This window comes from Amblyomma americanum, chromosome 3 (assembly GCF_052857255.1).
Source record: "Amblyomma americanum isolate KBUSLIRL-KWMA chromosome 3, ASM5285725v1, whole genome shotgun sequence".
Classification (NCBI taxonomy): Eukaryota; Metazoa; Arthropoda; class Arachnida; order Ixodida; family Ixodidae; genus Amblyomma; species Amblyomma americanum.
The window spans coordinates 196,982,425-196,998,633 of NC_135499.1; the positions used below are offsets into that span (position 1 = coordinate 196,982,425).

At 45.9% G+C, this 16,209-nt stretch overlaps 2 protein-coding genes across 2 annotated transcripts in view; one reads left to right on the forward strand and one right to left on the reverse strand.

The window, feature by feature from the left end:
• Positions 1-10,177, reverse strand: part of LOC144125810 (acyl-coenzyme A thioesterase 9, mitochondrial-like) — a 31,884-nt gene extending 21,707 nt beyond the window's left edge. Inside the window, exons 1-3 of the mRNA XM_077659522.1 lie at positions 9,903-10,177; positions 9,571-9,689; positions 5,001-5,043 (exon numbers count right to left, since the gene is read on the reverse strand). Of these exons, the coding sequence (XP_077515648.1) occupies positions 5,001-5,043; positions 9,571-9,689; positions 9,903-9,916 (176 nt within the window). The 5' untranslated portion in view covers positions 9,917-10,177. The remainder of the gene's footprint in view (positions 1-5,000; positions 5,044-9,570; positions 9,690-9,902) is intronic.
• Positions 10,178-10,390: 213 nt separating this feature from the next.
• On the forward strand, positions 10,391-15,884 carry LOC144122832 (cullin-3-B-like). The gene is made up of 5 exons (XM_077655826.1): positions 10,391-10,409; positions 11,064-11,211; positions 12,095-12,164; positions 14,382-14,488; positions 14,627-15,884. Exons 1-5 carry the CDS (start codon positions 10,391-10,393, stop codon positions 14,649-14,651), a joined length of 369 nt encoding a protein of 122 aa, XP_077511952.1. The 3' UTR covers positions 14,652-15,884.
• The last annotated feature ends 325 nt before the right edge of the window (positions 15,885-16,209 follow it).

Sequence of the window (16,209 nt, forward strand, 5' to 3'; positions counted from 1 at the left end):
ATCGCGACCTGTCAACGCCTCGATCAGCTGCAATCTATCCGTTTACAACCTGACCCGGCTGCCTCCTTTTTGCCGGCCGACTCCGACCTGCGTGCCCTCATTCGTGCGCTCATTCGTGAGGAGCTTCTCGCTCACGGTTCTCCGTGCCTCACCGTACCTGCGCCTTCTGCTCCGTCCTCTACTGGTGCTGGCCTTCGCAGCATCATCAAAGAAGAGTTGGCCTCAGTAGCCTGCTCTCTGGCACCAGACACCCATGCTATTCGCCCTCCACCCACGTACGCTCAGGTTGCTGCCATGCCACCTGTCTTTGGTCCGCCTCTAACGCCAGCGCCGCCCCGCGACCATGTCACCGCTTTAGCACATCAAGCCTTAACGCCTGCGTTCTCCTTGGCCTGGCACCCCAGCCGCCCGATTTGTTATTATTGCGGCTTCCGGGGCCATATTCCCCACTTCTGCCGCCGGCGCCTTCAAGACGAACATCGCGGGTATGCGGCCTTCGAAAGCGGCTACTCTACTCGTGCGCCCTCTCCTCAACGCCATGCCTTCCCTGACTCTTTGGGACGATCTTCTTCACCTCCCCCCACCTCTGCTCGCCCTCGTGGTTATCGGCCCACCAGAGCTCGATCCGCTTCGCCGTTCCGCTGCTCTTCTCCGCTTCGGGCGGCTTCTGCGGCGCCTGACCTGCGCTCGGAAAACTAGCTCCTGCAGTTTTTGGAGAGAAAGCTGCATGCTTCGGACACCGACAAATACCTCCGGAGCGCCCGTCTAATATGGTTTCAGTGTGGGTTGAAGGTTTACAGATAGAGGCATTGATTGACATGGGTGCTGCAGTTTCTGTTGTTCACGCAGACTTGTGTTCCCGCTTAAGGAAGGTGAAAACGCCGTACGATGGGCCTTCCCTGCGTGGCGCTAATGACGTCATCATTCGCCCATCCGCTAAGTGCACTGTTCGGGTTTATATTGACGGTGTCCGTCACCACGTACAATTTGCTGTGCTTTCTCCGTGCGCTTACCTTATGATTTTTGGTTGGGATTTCTCGTCTTCTGTCAGTGCTTTTATTTCATGCCGTGACCGCATCGTGCACATGACCGAGAGCGACCCATCATCTGAAGTCCTCGAGCCCCATCATCGCCTCATTGCCACTGCTGATACGGCTTTGCCCGCTGGGGGTCAAGATCTTGTACGACTTACTTCTGATACCATCGTCCATGGGGATGTCTTCATCGCGCCTTCTGCTCGACATCTGATCAGGGGCCTTGCCTTGCCGCCTAGCCTGATTCGGTTTGAAAATTGGTCAGCCATCGTCGCTGCCTTGAACACTTCTCGTGAACCTCTAGTATTACCCAAAGGCACTTCTTTTTCCTGCACATTGGACATGCACCCGGTTTCCCTCGTCGTGCTTACTGCACCCTCCTCCTCATCGCCTCCCTCCGCGGATGTTTCTCTCTCCGTCCTCTCTGCCACCATCAATCCAGATCTCCCAGCGTCGCAACGGCAAGAGTTACTATTACTAGACTTGCTTCTCAAGCACCAGGGATCTTTTGATGTGGCTTCCTCTACCCTGGGCAAGACTTCTGTGGCTGAGCACCGCATCGTGACCGAGGGTACCTCGGTTGTTCGCCGCCGACCGTACCGCGTTTCTTTATCTGAACGCAAAGTCATCAAGGACAATGTGAGTGATATGCTCCGCTGTGACATTATTCGCCCTTCCACCAGTCCCTGGTCTTCCCCGGTGGTTTTGGTGAAGAAGAAGGATGGGTCAGTGCGCTTTTGTGTTGATTACCGTGCCCTCAACAAAATCACCCGTAAAGACGTTTACCCTATGCCCCGGAGTGATGACTCCCTCGACTCTCTTCAAGGAGCTGAATACTTTTTGACCCTAGATCTCCGTTCTGGTTATTGGCAGATCCCCATGCATGAAGCAGACAAGGAAAAAACCGCGTTCGCTACTCCTGACAGCCTTTACGAATTTAATGTTATGCCTTTTGGACTGTGTAACACTCCTGCTACTTTTGAACGCATGATTGATACAGTTCTTCGCGGCCTGAAATGGAAAACCTGCTTATGCTATCTGGACGATATTGTTATCTTCTCTTCAACTTTTCGTGAACACTTAGGCCGCCTTGATGAAGTGCTCACTTGCCTCGCTTCTGCTGGCCTTCAACTAAATACGAAAAAGTGCCATTTCGCCAGGAAGGAAATCACAATTCTAGGCCACCTCGTCAGCCGGGACGGCATTCGACCCGACCCTGACAAGCTTGCCGCTGTCCTGAACTTTGCCCGTCCCCAGCACACTAAACAACTGCGTAGTTTCCTCGGTCTGTCCTCTTATTTTCGGCGCTTTATACGAAATTTTGCGACCATTGCCGCGCCATTGCATCGGCTCCTCACTGCTCACAGTGCTTTCGTTTGGACTGAACAATGCGAAAGTGCTTTTCAAGCCTTAAAGCAAGCTCTCACCTCCGACCCTTTCCTTGGCCATTTCGACGATGCTGCTACAACCATACTACACACTGACGCTAGCGGCCACGGCCTTGGTGCAGTTCTTCTGCAGCGTGATACTACTTCTTGCGAAAGAGTTATTGCGTTCGCCAGCCGCACGTAACTACACTATCACTGAGCAGGAATGTCTTGCCGTCGTTTGGGCAGTGCATAAATTTCGCCCCTACCTTTACGGTCGCCACTTCACGGTCGTCACAGACCATCACGCTTTATGCTGGTTGTCTAGCCTGAAAAACTTGACTGGCCGCCTTGGCCGCTGGGTTCTTCGTCTCCAAGAATACCGTTTTGACGTCACCTACAAGTCCGGTCGAACACATCGAGACGCCGATGCTCTTTCTCGTTGCCCTCTTCTGGACTCTTCGTGTCTGTCTTCAACTCCACCTTCCACATCTCACAGCGCCTCCTCATCGTTGCAAGCTCTTCAACACCTCGCCGCACTCCCCTGCATCGCATCTGACGATTTAAACGACCTTGCATCGAACCAACGCAACGATGCGTATTGCCGCTCCCTAATCGACCATCTCACGGGAGCTTCCTACCCTCCTACCGCTCGGTTGCGTCGGCAGCTTGGCCAGTTCAAACTCGAAAATGATGTGCTCTGTCGCTACGTTTACTGCCCTGATGGGACCCGCTAGGTTCCCGTGGTGCCACGTACACTTCGCTCCCGTAATATGGAGGCCCTCCACGATGACGCGACAGCCGGTCACTTAGGTTTTCACAAAACGTATGACCGCGTCAAGAGCCGTTTCTTCTGGCCTGGCCTTTCCTCCAGCGTCGCTAAATACGTCGCATCTTGCCCGCTCTGCCAGCGCCGAAAACGGGCGACTTCACCTGCCGCTGGACATCTGCAGCTCCTACCATGCCCTGCCACGCCGTTCGCCGTCGTCGGCATCGACTTGTATGGCCTGCTTCCTCGCACTACACGAGGTAATCGATGGATAGTCACTGCCATTGACCATCTCACACATTACGCCGAGATCGCAGCCTTGCCTGATGGCTCGGCGCCCGAAGTTGCCTCCTTCTTTCTCCAATCCATCGTGCTCCGCCATGGCGTTCCTCAGGTGCGTCTCAGTGACCGCGGCCGGACGTTCCTTTCGACCGTTGTTGCCGAAGTTCTGCAGCAAGCTTCTTCTACACTTCACAAGATGACGTCCAGCTACCATCCCCAGACCAATGGTCTTACAGAGCGGTTCCATCGCACCCTCTCAGATATGATTGCTATGTACGTCGAACCTGACCACCGGAATTGGGACGCAGTCCTTCCTTTTTTCACTTTTGCCTACAATTCCGCGTTGCAACGAACCACTGGTTACTCCCTGTTTTTCCTCGTGTACGGCCGTTCTCCCACTACCCTTCTCGACGCCTCTTTCTTCTCGACGCCTGCGAGCTCCTCACCGTCTCTCCCCGAACAATTTCTCTCCCGCGTGGCCCGATGCCACCACCTTGCTCGCCTGAACACTCACGCCTGCCAGGAGGATCGCAAGAGTCACTACGACATGACGCACCGCGTTGTGTCGTTCAACCCTGGAGACGAAGTCTTGCTTTCTACCCCTCTGCGGACGCCTGGTCTTTGTGACAAGTTCCAGCCTCGTTTCATTGGTCCCTACTTGGTGCTCAACCAAACTTCACCAGTGAACTACCGCGTCACACCCGTTGATCCTCCCCCGGACCGCCGATACCGCGGGACTGAAATTGTCCACGTTTCCCGTCTGAAGCCTTTCATTCGGCGCTTTGCATCGGACTAATCGCAGCCAGGCTGGCCGTTTCTGACCGCGCGGGTAGTTAGTGTGAGCACTTTATGCGCTTTCGTCGTCTTCGCCTCTCTGGCTGCGACTTCATCCTCTTTTCATGCACTGTACATTCCCATCGTGATCGCTTGGTGCTGTTCGCTGGGAGCACGTCTTTGCCAGCGGGCTGGAATAAACGTCTCCCTTGAAGTCTTCTCTTACAATATACTTTTTCAAAATGACCATTTGTTTAAGGTTCAGCATGAACACTATGACATGCACAGTAAATACGTATCACACCACGACACCCATATCATGCTTAATAAAAGTGCTTTGCTATCTAGGTTACAGAATCTTCCTTTCCCATCTTCTGAATGGCAATGACTAGCCAACTGTTTCCAATTTCCAATCCATGAATTAAATAAAACATGACAGAAGTTCAAGTGATATATCACATAAATTGTCGCTGTTTGTGGCTGTTTGCTAAGCTAGAACAGGAAGGTTACACATAAGGAGCAAGGATGTCTGCAGCAGCAGGTCAAGATCAGGCTTTTGCAACAAGCCCACTCCAAAGGCAGAGAAAGTGCAGATATGTGATGTATTTATAAGCTTCATGGTATAGTCTGGACTGTGACATGCCTGCTAAGAGTTGCATCAGTATTTCTGGAAGAAACACAGCAAAAGCGTGCAAGCTGAGCTCATATGTATCACAGTCATGCAAAGGGACAGGTACCCTTATTTGTACATGTGATGAACTCAATCCTACTTACACATCAGCAACATTTCCCACATAACTGTTTAGTGCTTCCATCACTGAAAAAGAGAAATAAAAGGAAACTTCAGACAATAAGAGCTTCTATGGTTGCAGAACGTTAATTTTTTCATAACATGCTAAATAGGGGTTGCAGTTTTTAGCTTTTATTTTTTTTAATTTAGGTGATTTTCTTCATTATTTCAGAATGCCATTCCCATTTTTTTTTCCCTTGCTGAATATTACTTCCATAGGATGGATTAGTTTTTTTTTTTTTTTTCAGGGATATAATATGGTATTCCTGTAGGGCAAAAAGTCATTTGGAGTTTATCTTGGCTTTTTTGTCAGCCTGAGCAATTTAGCTGAGTGAGCCTAAGTCGATCTACTTGTAATTAATGCACTAATGGTCATTAATTACTGGTAAGTACTCATAGCACTGCTTAACTGCAAAAGATATGTTTTTGCAAATAAAAAAGTAATCGCAGTTAAATGACAGAACCACAGAACAAAATGCAAATGGAAGTTCATTTGTAAATGATGGGTTCTGCCGTGTTATCACTGGGCTGTTCAACAAGAGCGTAGGAAACCATGTGGTCTGCGTGCTGACAGCACGCAGACCACAAGGGAATTCTGAATTGTCATGGTAACCAGAAAACGACACGCTTTCGTGCCGCATATGCATGTTTTCAAAGATCCTTACATGCAATAGAGAAAAGGGCTTAACCAATTAAGTGCCCTAAGTGGGCGATAATAGTGAACCGGGCGATGTTAACATATGGCGTTTGGCGATGAGGTTGAGCGTCTCAGTCTGTGGAGGTGTGCAAGGTACCATACCTGAGGAACCATACCTGAAAATGCACTATCCTACATAATAAAACAATAAACCGTCTCACCATGCCCCTGACTTCCACACATTATTATCTATCTCCTTTACTGAGTGTGACTCCAACTCGATAGCCAGTTAGCTGTAGCATGCATGTCAAGAGTACCGACCTTTTTGAGTTAAAAAACAATCTCAAAAATTCATTTCAGCGTACTTTTATAGTTTTTTTTGTTTCAACCGAGAAGTCCAACCCTAATAATAATGTAAACCTACACAATAATTTTGCTAATTACTAGTGTCAGCAATGTTGGTCAGGCATTTTATGGAATGAGCAGCTGATGGTTTTACCATGTGTTTTTGCTAACAGTGCAGCCAGAATTTTGTAAAATGACTCAGTTTTTTAAAGAATGCAGAGTGCATCTACACCAAGTATTTTTGTGGACTATATCAGGATGAGGGGAGCTTGGCATCAGCCTCACAGATGGCATGTTGCCCGAGTGGTTGGTTTTCTGGCATGGTTCACACATTTTAAGGCACCAGATTCTGTGTAGGTACCTTTGCCTCTTGTTGTAATGAAAGCCTGTTTTTCACACCTTTAGAACTGGCTGCACACTTCTTCATGCCTTACTTTAAAATTCCTCCATAGAACATTAGACTGCAGAAACAATTGTGATGTTCATGATGCCTTCCATACAGAACATGGCTATTTCATGTTTGTATTCTCAACAAAGAATTGAAGACATACGAGGTGTGACACAAAAAAACGAGACTGGTCCAATAAATTATTGTACTTACAGAATCAGTTCTCTGTGACATTATCACCTTCAAAGTAGTCGCCTTCAGCATTCACACACTTCTGCATTCGGTGCTACCATTGCTGGTAACAGTTCTGGAACGAGGTTTTTGGAGGGCCCTTCAGGAGATTCTCTATTTTTGCCTGAACCTCTTCAACTGAGGTAAAATGGGTTCCCTTTATGCAAGATTTAACTTTAGGAAATACAAAAAAGTCGCATGGGGCCAAATCAGGTGAATAAGGTGGATGCCCCATTACAGTAATGTTTTTGCTGGTCAGAAACTGCTTGACAGATAGGGCCGTATGAGCGGGTGCATTGTTCTGGTGCAACAGCCATCCATCACTCCACAACTGTGACCTTTTTTTTCCGAATTTTTTCACGAAATCTTTTTAGTACTTCAATGTAGTAGTGTTCATTAACAGTCTGACCACTGGGAGCCCACTCAATCATTACAATTCCATAAATGGCGAAGAAGACAATTAACATTGTTTTGAATTTTGATTTTGACATATGTGCCCCGCCGCGGTGGCTCAGTGGTTAGGGCACTCGACTAGTGATCCGGAGTTCCCGGGTTCGAACCCGACCGCGGCGGCTGCGTTTTTATGGAGGAAAAACGCTAAGGCGCCCCTGTGCTGTGCGATGTCAGTGCACGCTAAAGATTCCCAGGTGGTCGAAATTATTCCGGACCCCTCCACTACGGCACCTCTCTCTTCCTTTCTTCTTTCACTCCCTCCTTTACCCTTCCCTTATGGCGCGATTCAGGTGTCCAACGATATATGAGACAGATACTGCGCCATTTCCTTTCCCCCCAAAACCAATTATAATTATAAATTCTGACATATGTGCTTTCTTGGGTCTTGGGGATCCTGGAGACTTCCACTGCATTGACTGGCACTTACTTTCTGGGTCATAGGTAAAAGTCCATGTCTCATCACATGTTACAAGAGATTCCAACAAGTTTGGCTCGTTTGCACTGCGTTCTAGCATGTCCACACACACGTCTTTACGGCACTGTCTTTGGTCATCGGACAGAACTTTTGGAACATTCTTCACACAAATCTTCCTCATGTGTAATTCATTTGTTAAAATGCGTCGAACAGATTTCCTATCCAAGTTAACCAACTCCGCCACTGCACAAACACTTAATCTTCAGTCACCACCAATCGCATCACGAACTTTGGCAATGTTTTGGTCTGTAATCGCTGACCTTGGGTGCCCGGCATGTTCATCGTCTTCCACACTGTCCCTTCCCCCTGAAAACCACTTATGCCTTTCAAACATACATGCATGAGACAAAGTTTCATCCCCATAAGCCTCGGTTAACATTTGAAATGCTTACGTGGCTAATTTATTAAGTTTCACAAGAAACTTGATGTTGATTCGCTGTTCGGTTTTTACATCAGACATTTTTCTGCAAGAATGCAGTTGCACGTGTTCAATCAACGACGCAGAACTCCTAAATGGTGTGATCAGTTCCCTCGAAACTGGCTGCATGAATAGAGGACGTGTGTGGGATGATGTCAGCAAAACAGTTGTTGCCAACTCTACTCTTTTTTCAAGCTAAACACTTAGTCTCGTTTCTTTTGTGTCACACCTCGTATTATGTTATCCCTTAACAAATCTAGTACACCAGGAATTGTGATTTTAATCAATTGTTAGTACATCCTGGTCACACAAACTGCTGTGTGACCCTTTCTGCTGATAGCGCCGAGAGCTAGTGGAGGACCCAGACCTCTCTTCTCCCTCGCAATTTCTTGCTTGGCATCGCACGATGGCAATCTGGTACAGTGTTGACATCTCAGCAATTCACTTTTATAGGTAAAGCAAGAAATTACGCAGAGGCAGCAGTGTGTTAATAGTCACAAATATATAAGTGTAGTGAATGATGTATGATTGATGAGACTCTCTAAGCTGCCAAAGGCTGCTAATGTGTTCAGTCAATTTTCATACTCATCAGAAACACTGCATCCCAAGTGGACAGAGCACGGCATTACATGCCACACATGTCATCCAATCTATGCAAGCATCTTTACAATCCGCAATGTGTTCATACGTAGTTTAAGACAGAATATGTAACTGGCCCCATTGGCTCCGGCTAGTTGCTGACGTTATATCTGAGGTAACAAAAAAATTGTTTGCAATCGCTTGCACAGCAGAAGACAGAGCCTTTGAACATGTTTGCAGGAATCAATGCAATTTCACTTGCATGTCACGTGCCACATGAAAAAAATATACTGTGGCCATGTTGCTCATCATACACGTACAGTGACACCTCATTCAAGATTTTTCGAAACAGGAGGTGAAACGACCAGTGTGGTTCTTTTACCAGGGTTCTTTCACCATAAGCATCTGCTACCACTTACCAAAATCAAGATGACTCAAGGTCTGTTGCCTAAACGAGACTGACAGATGATAATAACTGGTGCCACCTCAGAAGTCTGCTGAACATGAAAGTTGCAGAACACCTGAATTTCTTCACTGCCTCGAGGTGCAACATGACAACGGCGACATGGCGACATGCAACATGGCGACGCATTGCACAGTTCAAGCAAGGGAAGCGCAAAGTACACTGTTCAGATCATAGACGCATACTTCGACTGCCACGAAATTAGGCTTTTCCGCGGCTTCTGTTGTCCCAGAACTTCTACAGATACCTGTACCCATGACCACACACTGCAGCTGCATGTGTCAGTGGAGTGCACAGGACCATGAGAATGATGAAATAACTGGAGCACAAATTTCATTGTGCACACTCATCATAAAGGTCATAAACTTATATCAATGTGTTAAAATGCATATATCAGCCTTATGAAACTCCGTGGTCTCATAAGGGAGTGGAAATTAAGTCTGCCTGCCAGAATACTGTGTGTAGTTGCGCTCACATTGCATGATTATGCCTCCGAGCCGTAGAAGCTCCTAGCAACAGTCACACCTTCAAGAAAAGGAAGTACACACACAGATAGTGACCATACCTTCTGGCATTGTCTTTGGACGAAGCGGCTCATTAAAACTTATGATGGTCCTCACGGGGCAGATCGAAATGCTTGTCAGCCTGTGGCGACTAGTGTGCTGCAGCAAGGCAGCTAACGCCCTGAAACAACGAAATAAGACTCCATTGCTACACAGACTGATATCGCACGTCTTATATCAGACAAAAGCAACTGTCAGTCTTACGGTTATGATAACGTGCGCTTAATTCATATTTGTTTCATGGGACAATCCAAATATCAAGCGATAAGACACATAGAGGACCTTACGCGGCCGTACTTGTTTTAAACACTGAATGCGCGCGACCAAAGCTCACCTGCTGAAAACCATTACGTTCGTCAAAAGGGCATCTACGTAACGTCTTCGTCTTTTCTTTAAAATATTTCGAGTACATCGGTTAGAATAACGCGAGCACGCGACGTTTGGTGGTTTGCGCAAGCGCCTCGATCGCACAATTGCATGACATCACAATTTCCGCATTCGCATTTTCCAGGTTGCACCCGGTTGCACGATTGCACGGTTGGACACGAGGAAGGTGTACTGAAGGTGGACGCCTCGCAGAGTCCTTTCGCTAGACTTTCGCTAACGAATGAGACGGTCTGGGATTTGGTCGGCGGCGTGACAGCGCACAGAAAATCCGCCTTGGCACAGAGCCCGAAAGCATGGCGCGAGACTATTTCGCACCAGGTTGTCAACAACAACGCATGCTATTTAGCACCACCCGCCATCTACAAATTTAAGCGCGCTAAATTTAAAGGGACCCTGACCCTGAAAAAGTTTCGTCTCGCATAGAGAGCATAACTTATGAAAGGGAAGCAGAGAGGTTGGCCTGGCACACAGATATATCGCTAGGGTTCTTATAATAATTTGGCTCCTATAATAAGAACTATCAGCAGCTTAACCTACTAAAGTGTATTCATCACCTCCATCACCACAGCGGTCAAAATTAAATTATATAACTGCGCTCAGTGGGCAAATGCCACTGGTCCCAGCATGAGAGCCTCATAAATGGGGTATATAAGTTGGGGCAGAAGCGTGTTTTCTGGATGTACGTACAGGCGCAGCCAAAAGTAAACGGAGCAGGTGATTGCCTCCTAACATTTTTCACTCGCTTCCTATTTGAGACTGGCAACTGTGGTATGTGCAGGCTAGTAGTAGACGATAGTTCGCTTTCTCATGAACAAATGATGTTTCCTGAAGTCCCATAGGGAAGGCGAGATTGCAATTAGAACGGAATGGAGTGCTCTGTTTACTTATGTCCGCGCCTGTACACCCAGAGAACACACTTCTGCTCCAACTTATATGGGGCTGCTGAGAATATAGGGCTGAAGTTTCCTTTCCACTGACATTTTGCTTTCAGTGGCGCTCTCTGCATTCTTCTCATATTAAGTTACATTAGGGAAATTGGGCTTTACTTGTCCTCCAAGTAGCTTGGATCTCAACTTGTTCCCTGCATCTGCAACTTGTTGCAGATGAGCATCTTGCTGTCTTTCCATATTGTCACCCATCATAGCTTTTTTACTTCTCCCCTTCCTTTCGTTTTGCTGTGCAGTTGCTGCTAAAGGTGAGAGTGAGCCAGAGAGGAACGAAACCAGGAGCAAGGTGGATGAAGACCGGAAACATGAATATCCTTTTACGATTTTTGCTGTTATCATGCAGTCTCTCCTGATTTGTGATTGTTGTAAGACACACTCTTATGTGACTGTAAATCGGAGCTTCCGTTTTTGAGACTGTCATTGAATTTGCATGTTATAACCTACTTTTGAAAACTTTGTTTATGAGATGTTTTCTTTTATTAAGTTGCCACAAAAAAAAATTGCCAGATACTGGTGGCAATGACTGAGTGAGTGCGAGAAAGTATTATATCTATAATAGGATGCACAGTGAAACTTGTTTCCTGCTAACCTTCTCAGATTGCACCATAATTAGCTTATGGCCAGTTTTAGCTTCGTTTATGCAGCACTTGTATGACCTCAGTATAATATTTCCTTGTGTGCCCCTATTCCACCACATTTCCACCATAGTCCCAATTCCAGAACTGTCGGACTCGCCAATACCGAACCCACAAAAAAAAAAAAAAACTCTTAAGAGTTTAATATAATGTGTATGTCTATATAAAAGTAGCAGTAAATTTAACAATACACAAACACACCGCGACGGAAAAAAATGTATTTCTATGATAGCCACTAGCAAAATAGTTGTGAATGTATTATGTTGCTCCATCTTCATTGCCTCTGAGAAAAAAAAAAATTTTAATGTTATCAATGGATTCCGAACAGCACGACTAGAGATCACGGTGTCAGCGATGTGCGGGCAGCAAGTGCAGTAGGTTCCCGACTAGATTGCTTCCGCGCAACTTTGCACCGTTGTGCGGAGATGTTTTGCGGGGGGGGGGGGGGGGGGGGGGGGGGGGAGGGGCACTGTGGCTAATTTTCTTTTTATTTATTTTTTTAAGGGCCTAATGCAGGAATTGTCACCTTTGCTTGCTTTACTTAATCATGGCTGCACGATTGAGGCTGCCATTGTGAGGATAAAGAAGGCACGGAAGAAGCTGTCGCGCAACGTCCTTGTAACAGAGGTGAGCCACTCACTTGCAATTTTGCAAGTACTGTGGGCATATTATTCAAGAATGCCTAGGAAAAGGAACTCGTGATTGGCACAAGTTTTAGTATTGCGGCCAGACATAGCAAAACAAAGGCTGACAATAAGAGCGCACCGGTAGCGCAAAGTGTGAGCTTTCCGGGCTGTGTGTTCTGATGGGAATGAGAGCTAAACTTTTAGACACTAATTTAGGGTATCTATGTGATTGAAGGACACTCATGGTACATTGAGGATGAATTTGACTTGGCTTAGATTCCGGGCTTATTACTGTGTTATTAGGCAGGAGAACAGTTTTTAATCAGTCTTCTAGCAATTGAATGCTAGCACAAGCCTGAAAACTAAACATCTCGACAGAATTGCCTGTCTGATTCGGTTTGATAACTTGTAGTAAACTGTAACACATCTCCAACCAAAACTTTTTTAATTCGAAACCCAACATTTTGGAGCCGCATCGGCTCCTTCTTCAGGGGTGACTGGTTGCTATGGCTAGCCTGAGCCACAAAGTATACGAAATGCAAGCATGCAGCAGTGATGGTCCATTAGTGGAATTTTTCTTTTTTTAGGAATTTTAGGAGTAAAATTTGGTAAAAAAGAAATTTTTATGGAGTTTGAGGAAAATTTTAGGATCTTATTCGCACATTTTCCAGATTACCAGAGTTTCGAGCTGCTGCAGGAAAAAAGGGACTGAAATTGACATTTTTGGGTCTCGCTGAGGGAATTTTCGTTTGCAGCATGGAATACAGCATGGAACGTCATTGGCATGCAGCCAAGCTATGGCTCAGCTTCGCCACTAGATGTGGCAACTGCCAACGTGAAAAATGTAACGTGTGAAGATGCCACCAGCTATTTTCATTAGTATGCTGCAGCGATGACAGGTGGGATTTCTTATTGAGTAGAGTAGAAACTGGAAGACTGTGCACCTGAAGCTAGAGATAACATTTCTGTCACTACCAATATGCATTTTTATAGAACAAGGAAGACAAAAACAAAAGTAAAATTGGGAAATTAAATGAAAACTGACAGCACTCAGATGTTGTCATCACCAATGTCATGAACTTGAAGCGGAGTGTTGCGAAAATAGAAAACATTCCAGCTTGAAACTACCAGTTTCATGGGAATAAAAAGCGTCTTTTGCTGCTGGACATTGAGTTGCGAAAAACCCAGGTGTCAGATCTTAAAACCAAAAACTAGGTGTAAGTATCCTGTGAGCCTTTAATTTGGCGATAATTAGCATCGTGTTATATGACAAGTGCACATCGGCTGTCATGCTTCCACCTGCCAGGTGTTACCAGTACACAAGGTGGATCTGAGAGGCGTCAAGTGTTTGCGACACTATCGTACTGCATCAAAAAACTTGCTTTCCCCTTCCATGCATATTATTGTTGTGTGCAGGAGGACAACATTGGGGCATTTATTGGTGTGTAATTTTGGCACACATTTTGCAAGCCACTTTAAGATGGCGCCACTTGTATGGAAGCAGACTGATTTTCGAGCTTCGATATTTTGGACTCTGCGGAGTCCAAAGGCTTCAAAAATTTGATCTCACGATCTAACGTAGACACGAGCAAACACCGCTGCCATTAATAACCAAATGTTCGCTATCACCGTTGCTGTGGAAGATGCCATCCTGGATCTCATTGTTGCCTCTCGAGTTAGTAGCATGCTCTTCATCCCTATTGAGGTGCTTTTGAAAGGTGCGCAATCCTGGGCGTGCGTGCAATCGTTGATAATGACAGAATGGCCGCATCCGTGCGGCTTAAACACAACTGCTGCCCGTGGCCGGGTGGGGTGATCTGGGATATAGTATGGCAGTGTTTTGTATGCACTCTATGCCTTCGTCCCATGCATTGGGCCGCGAGGGTCGCGTTGTGGCGCACCAGTGTGGAATTAGTTCATGGCATGATCCACGGTCACGTCATGCATTTCAGCATCAATGAAGTGCGGACAGGCGCAGTGTGGACATGAAAGTATGGCTCCAATTCAAATACAAGCTAATCTCGTAATCGTAACATGGGAAGTGGCGAAATTCATGATTTTACAGCTGGTTTTTATCAGCAAACTGATTTTCTTTAACCAAAAGTATTTTCCCCAGAGTCCAAAAAATTGGTCCACAACTGTAGTGAGTCTTTTTATGTGGAGCCGGGCTGCTTTTCCCAAGTGTTTTAATAAAGCACTCCAACTTCCTTTGCACCAGGTCACCAGCCAGCTGCGGTCCAGGTTTTATCCCAGCCCTGTAGTGATCAAGAGGAGGATCGAAGGCCTTATAGAAAGGGAGTACCTAGCCAGGACTGCGGAAGACAGGTAACAAGCCTTGCGTGCGCTATTTTTTCAGTTGTGCGTGTGTATGTATTTGGAACGGTAGTGTGCAGCTTGCACGTGTAATGTTCCTTATTCACCCCTTTGCTGCGATAAACTGACAGTTTTATTATTTGTTTGCAGGAAGGTGTACACCTATGTGGCGTGAAATCTGAAGTGCTGCACCCTGTTGCAAGATGGCATGAGTGCTTGTGACTGCACGCGTGCCGTTATTTTTTTTTATTTTTTTTTATTTATGTGCATACTGCAGACCATGGTTAGGTCCAAGCAGGAAGGGCAGGTGCACAAAAAGCAAAAGTATAGCAACAAAAATACAACAATACAGCAAAGATAATGTAGTAAAACAACAATACAGCAATGCAAGACAAAGCAGAAAAAATACATAATACGCAATATCAAAGATGGCTGAGGAACGCGTCTGTTTTTCAGGGTTGATTTGGTACGGTTAATGAGTTCCAGTCAGATATAGTGCGTGGGAAAAAGGAAAACTTGAACGAGTTAGTCCGGGCAAAATATGGTTTTAAAAGAGCTTTGTGATAGTGTCGTGTATTCCGTGTTGGCATTGGGGAAAGATAAGCAGAAGGGTCAAGTCTGAGTTTATTATTAAGAAGTAATGAAAGAAAATCTAAACGAAAATTTCGTCTTCTTACCTGTAGTTCTTACCGTTAGCACCGTTAGCACGCATCAAGTCTGAGGGGGAGTCAGTGGGTAGATATTTTGAATATATGAATCTAATTGCTTTCCTTTGAACGTTCTCGAGCTTCCTTATGTTAGACTTAGTATACGGGTCCCAAATTATGCAAGCATATTCAAGCTTGGGTCTAATTAGAGTATTGTAACCTAAGAGCTTAACGTTAGCGGGGGCGTTTCGAAGTTTATGCCTTATATAACAGAGCTTACGGAATGCGAGTGAACAGATGTTATCTATGTGAGAGTTCCAGGAAAGGTTATTAGTAAGTGTTACACCCAAGTACTTTACGGACGCTACTTGTTGCAATGGTGATGATTCTAATTTATATGCATAATGTAGAGCGTTTATCTTGTTAGTTATGCGAAGAGAAACACTTTTATCTGCGTTCAGTGTCATGTCCCAGCGCTTGCACCACTGTACAATATTAGTAAGCGTATTTTGTAGGTCACTCTGATCGTTTTCATTGCTAACATCGCGAAATAAAACACAGTCATCAGCATATAATCGAATATATACGCCAGTATTGGAGTAGAATGGCAGTGTCCCTAACTGCACAACTAGAACTAGAGGACCGGAAGCTGTACCTCTTACTGCCCACTCTCTCCCTTGGCCACCGCAGGGGCAAGAAAAATTTTCTTTTTTGCATTTTATTTCAGACAAAAAAAAAGTGGGGGGGGGGGGGGGGGGTATAGCTGTGGATAAGGGGGATAGCTCAACATTAACAGAATATCCTGGACTCCGTGTTCTTGTGGTGCCAGTCCTGGAAGATGTCCCTTAATTTATCCAAATGCAATCTCGTAAGGTTTACATCTATAAAACAACTAATGCTTACCAATTATGCCATGGATGGAACTTGCCTGTCGGTTGCAAGCGAATACAAATATTTGGGGGTTGTATTCTCTGCCAATTTGTCATGGAATGCTCATATACATAACTCTGAAGTCTAGTCGAATGTTAAATTTCCTCAGACGAAACTTTAATCAGGCACCAAATAAGCTAAAGGACACATTATTTC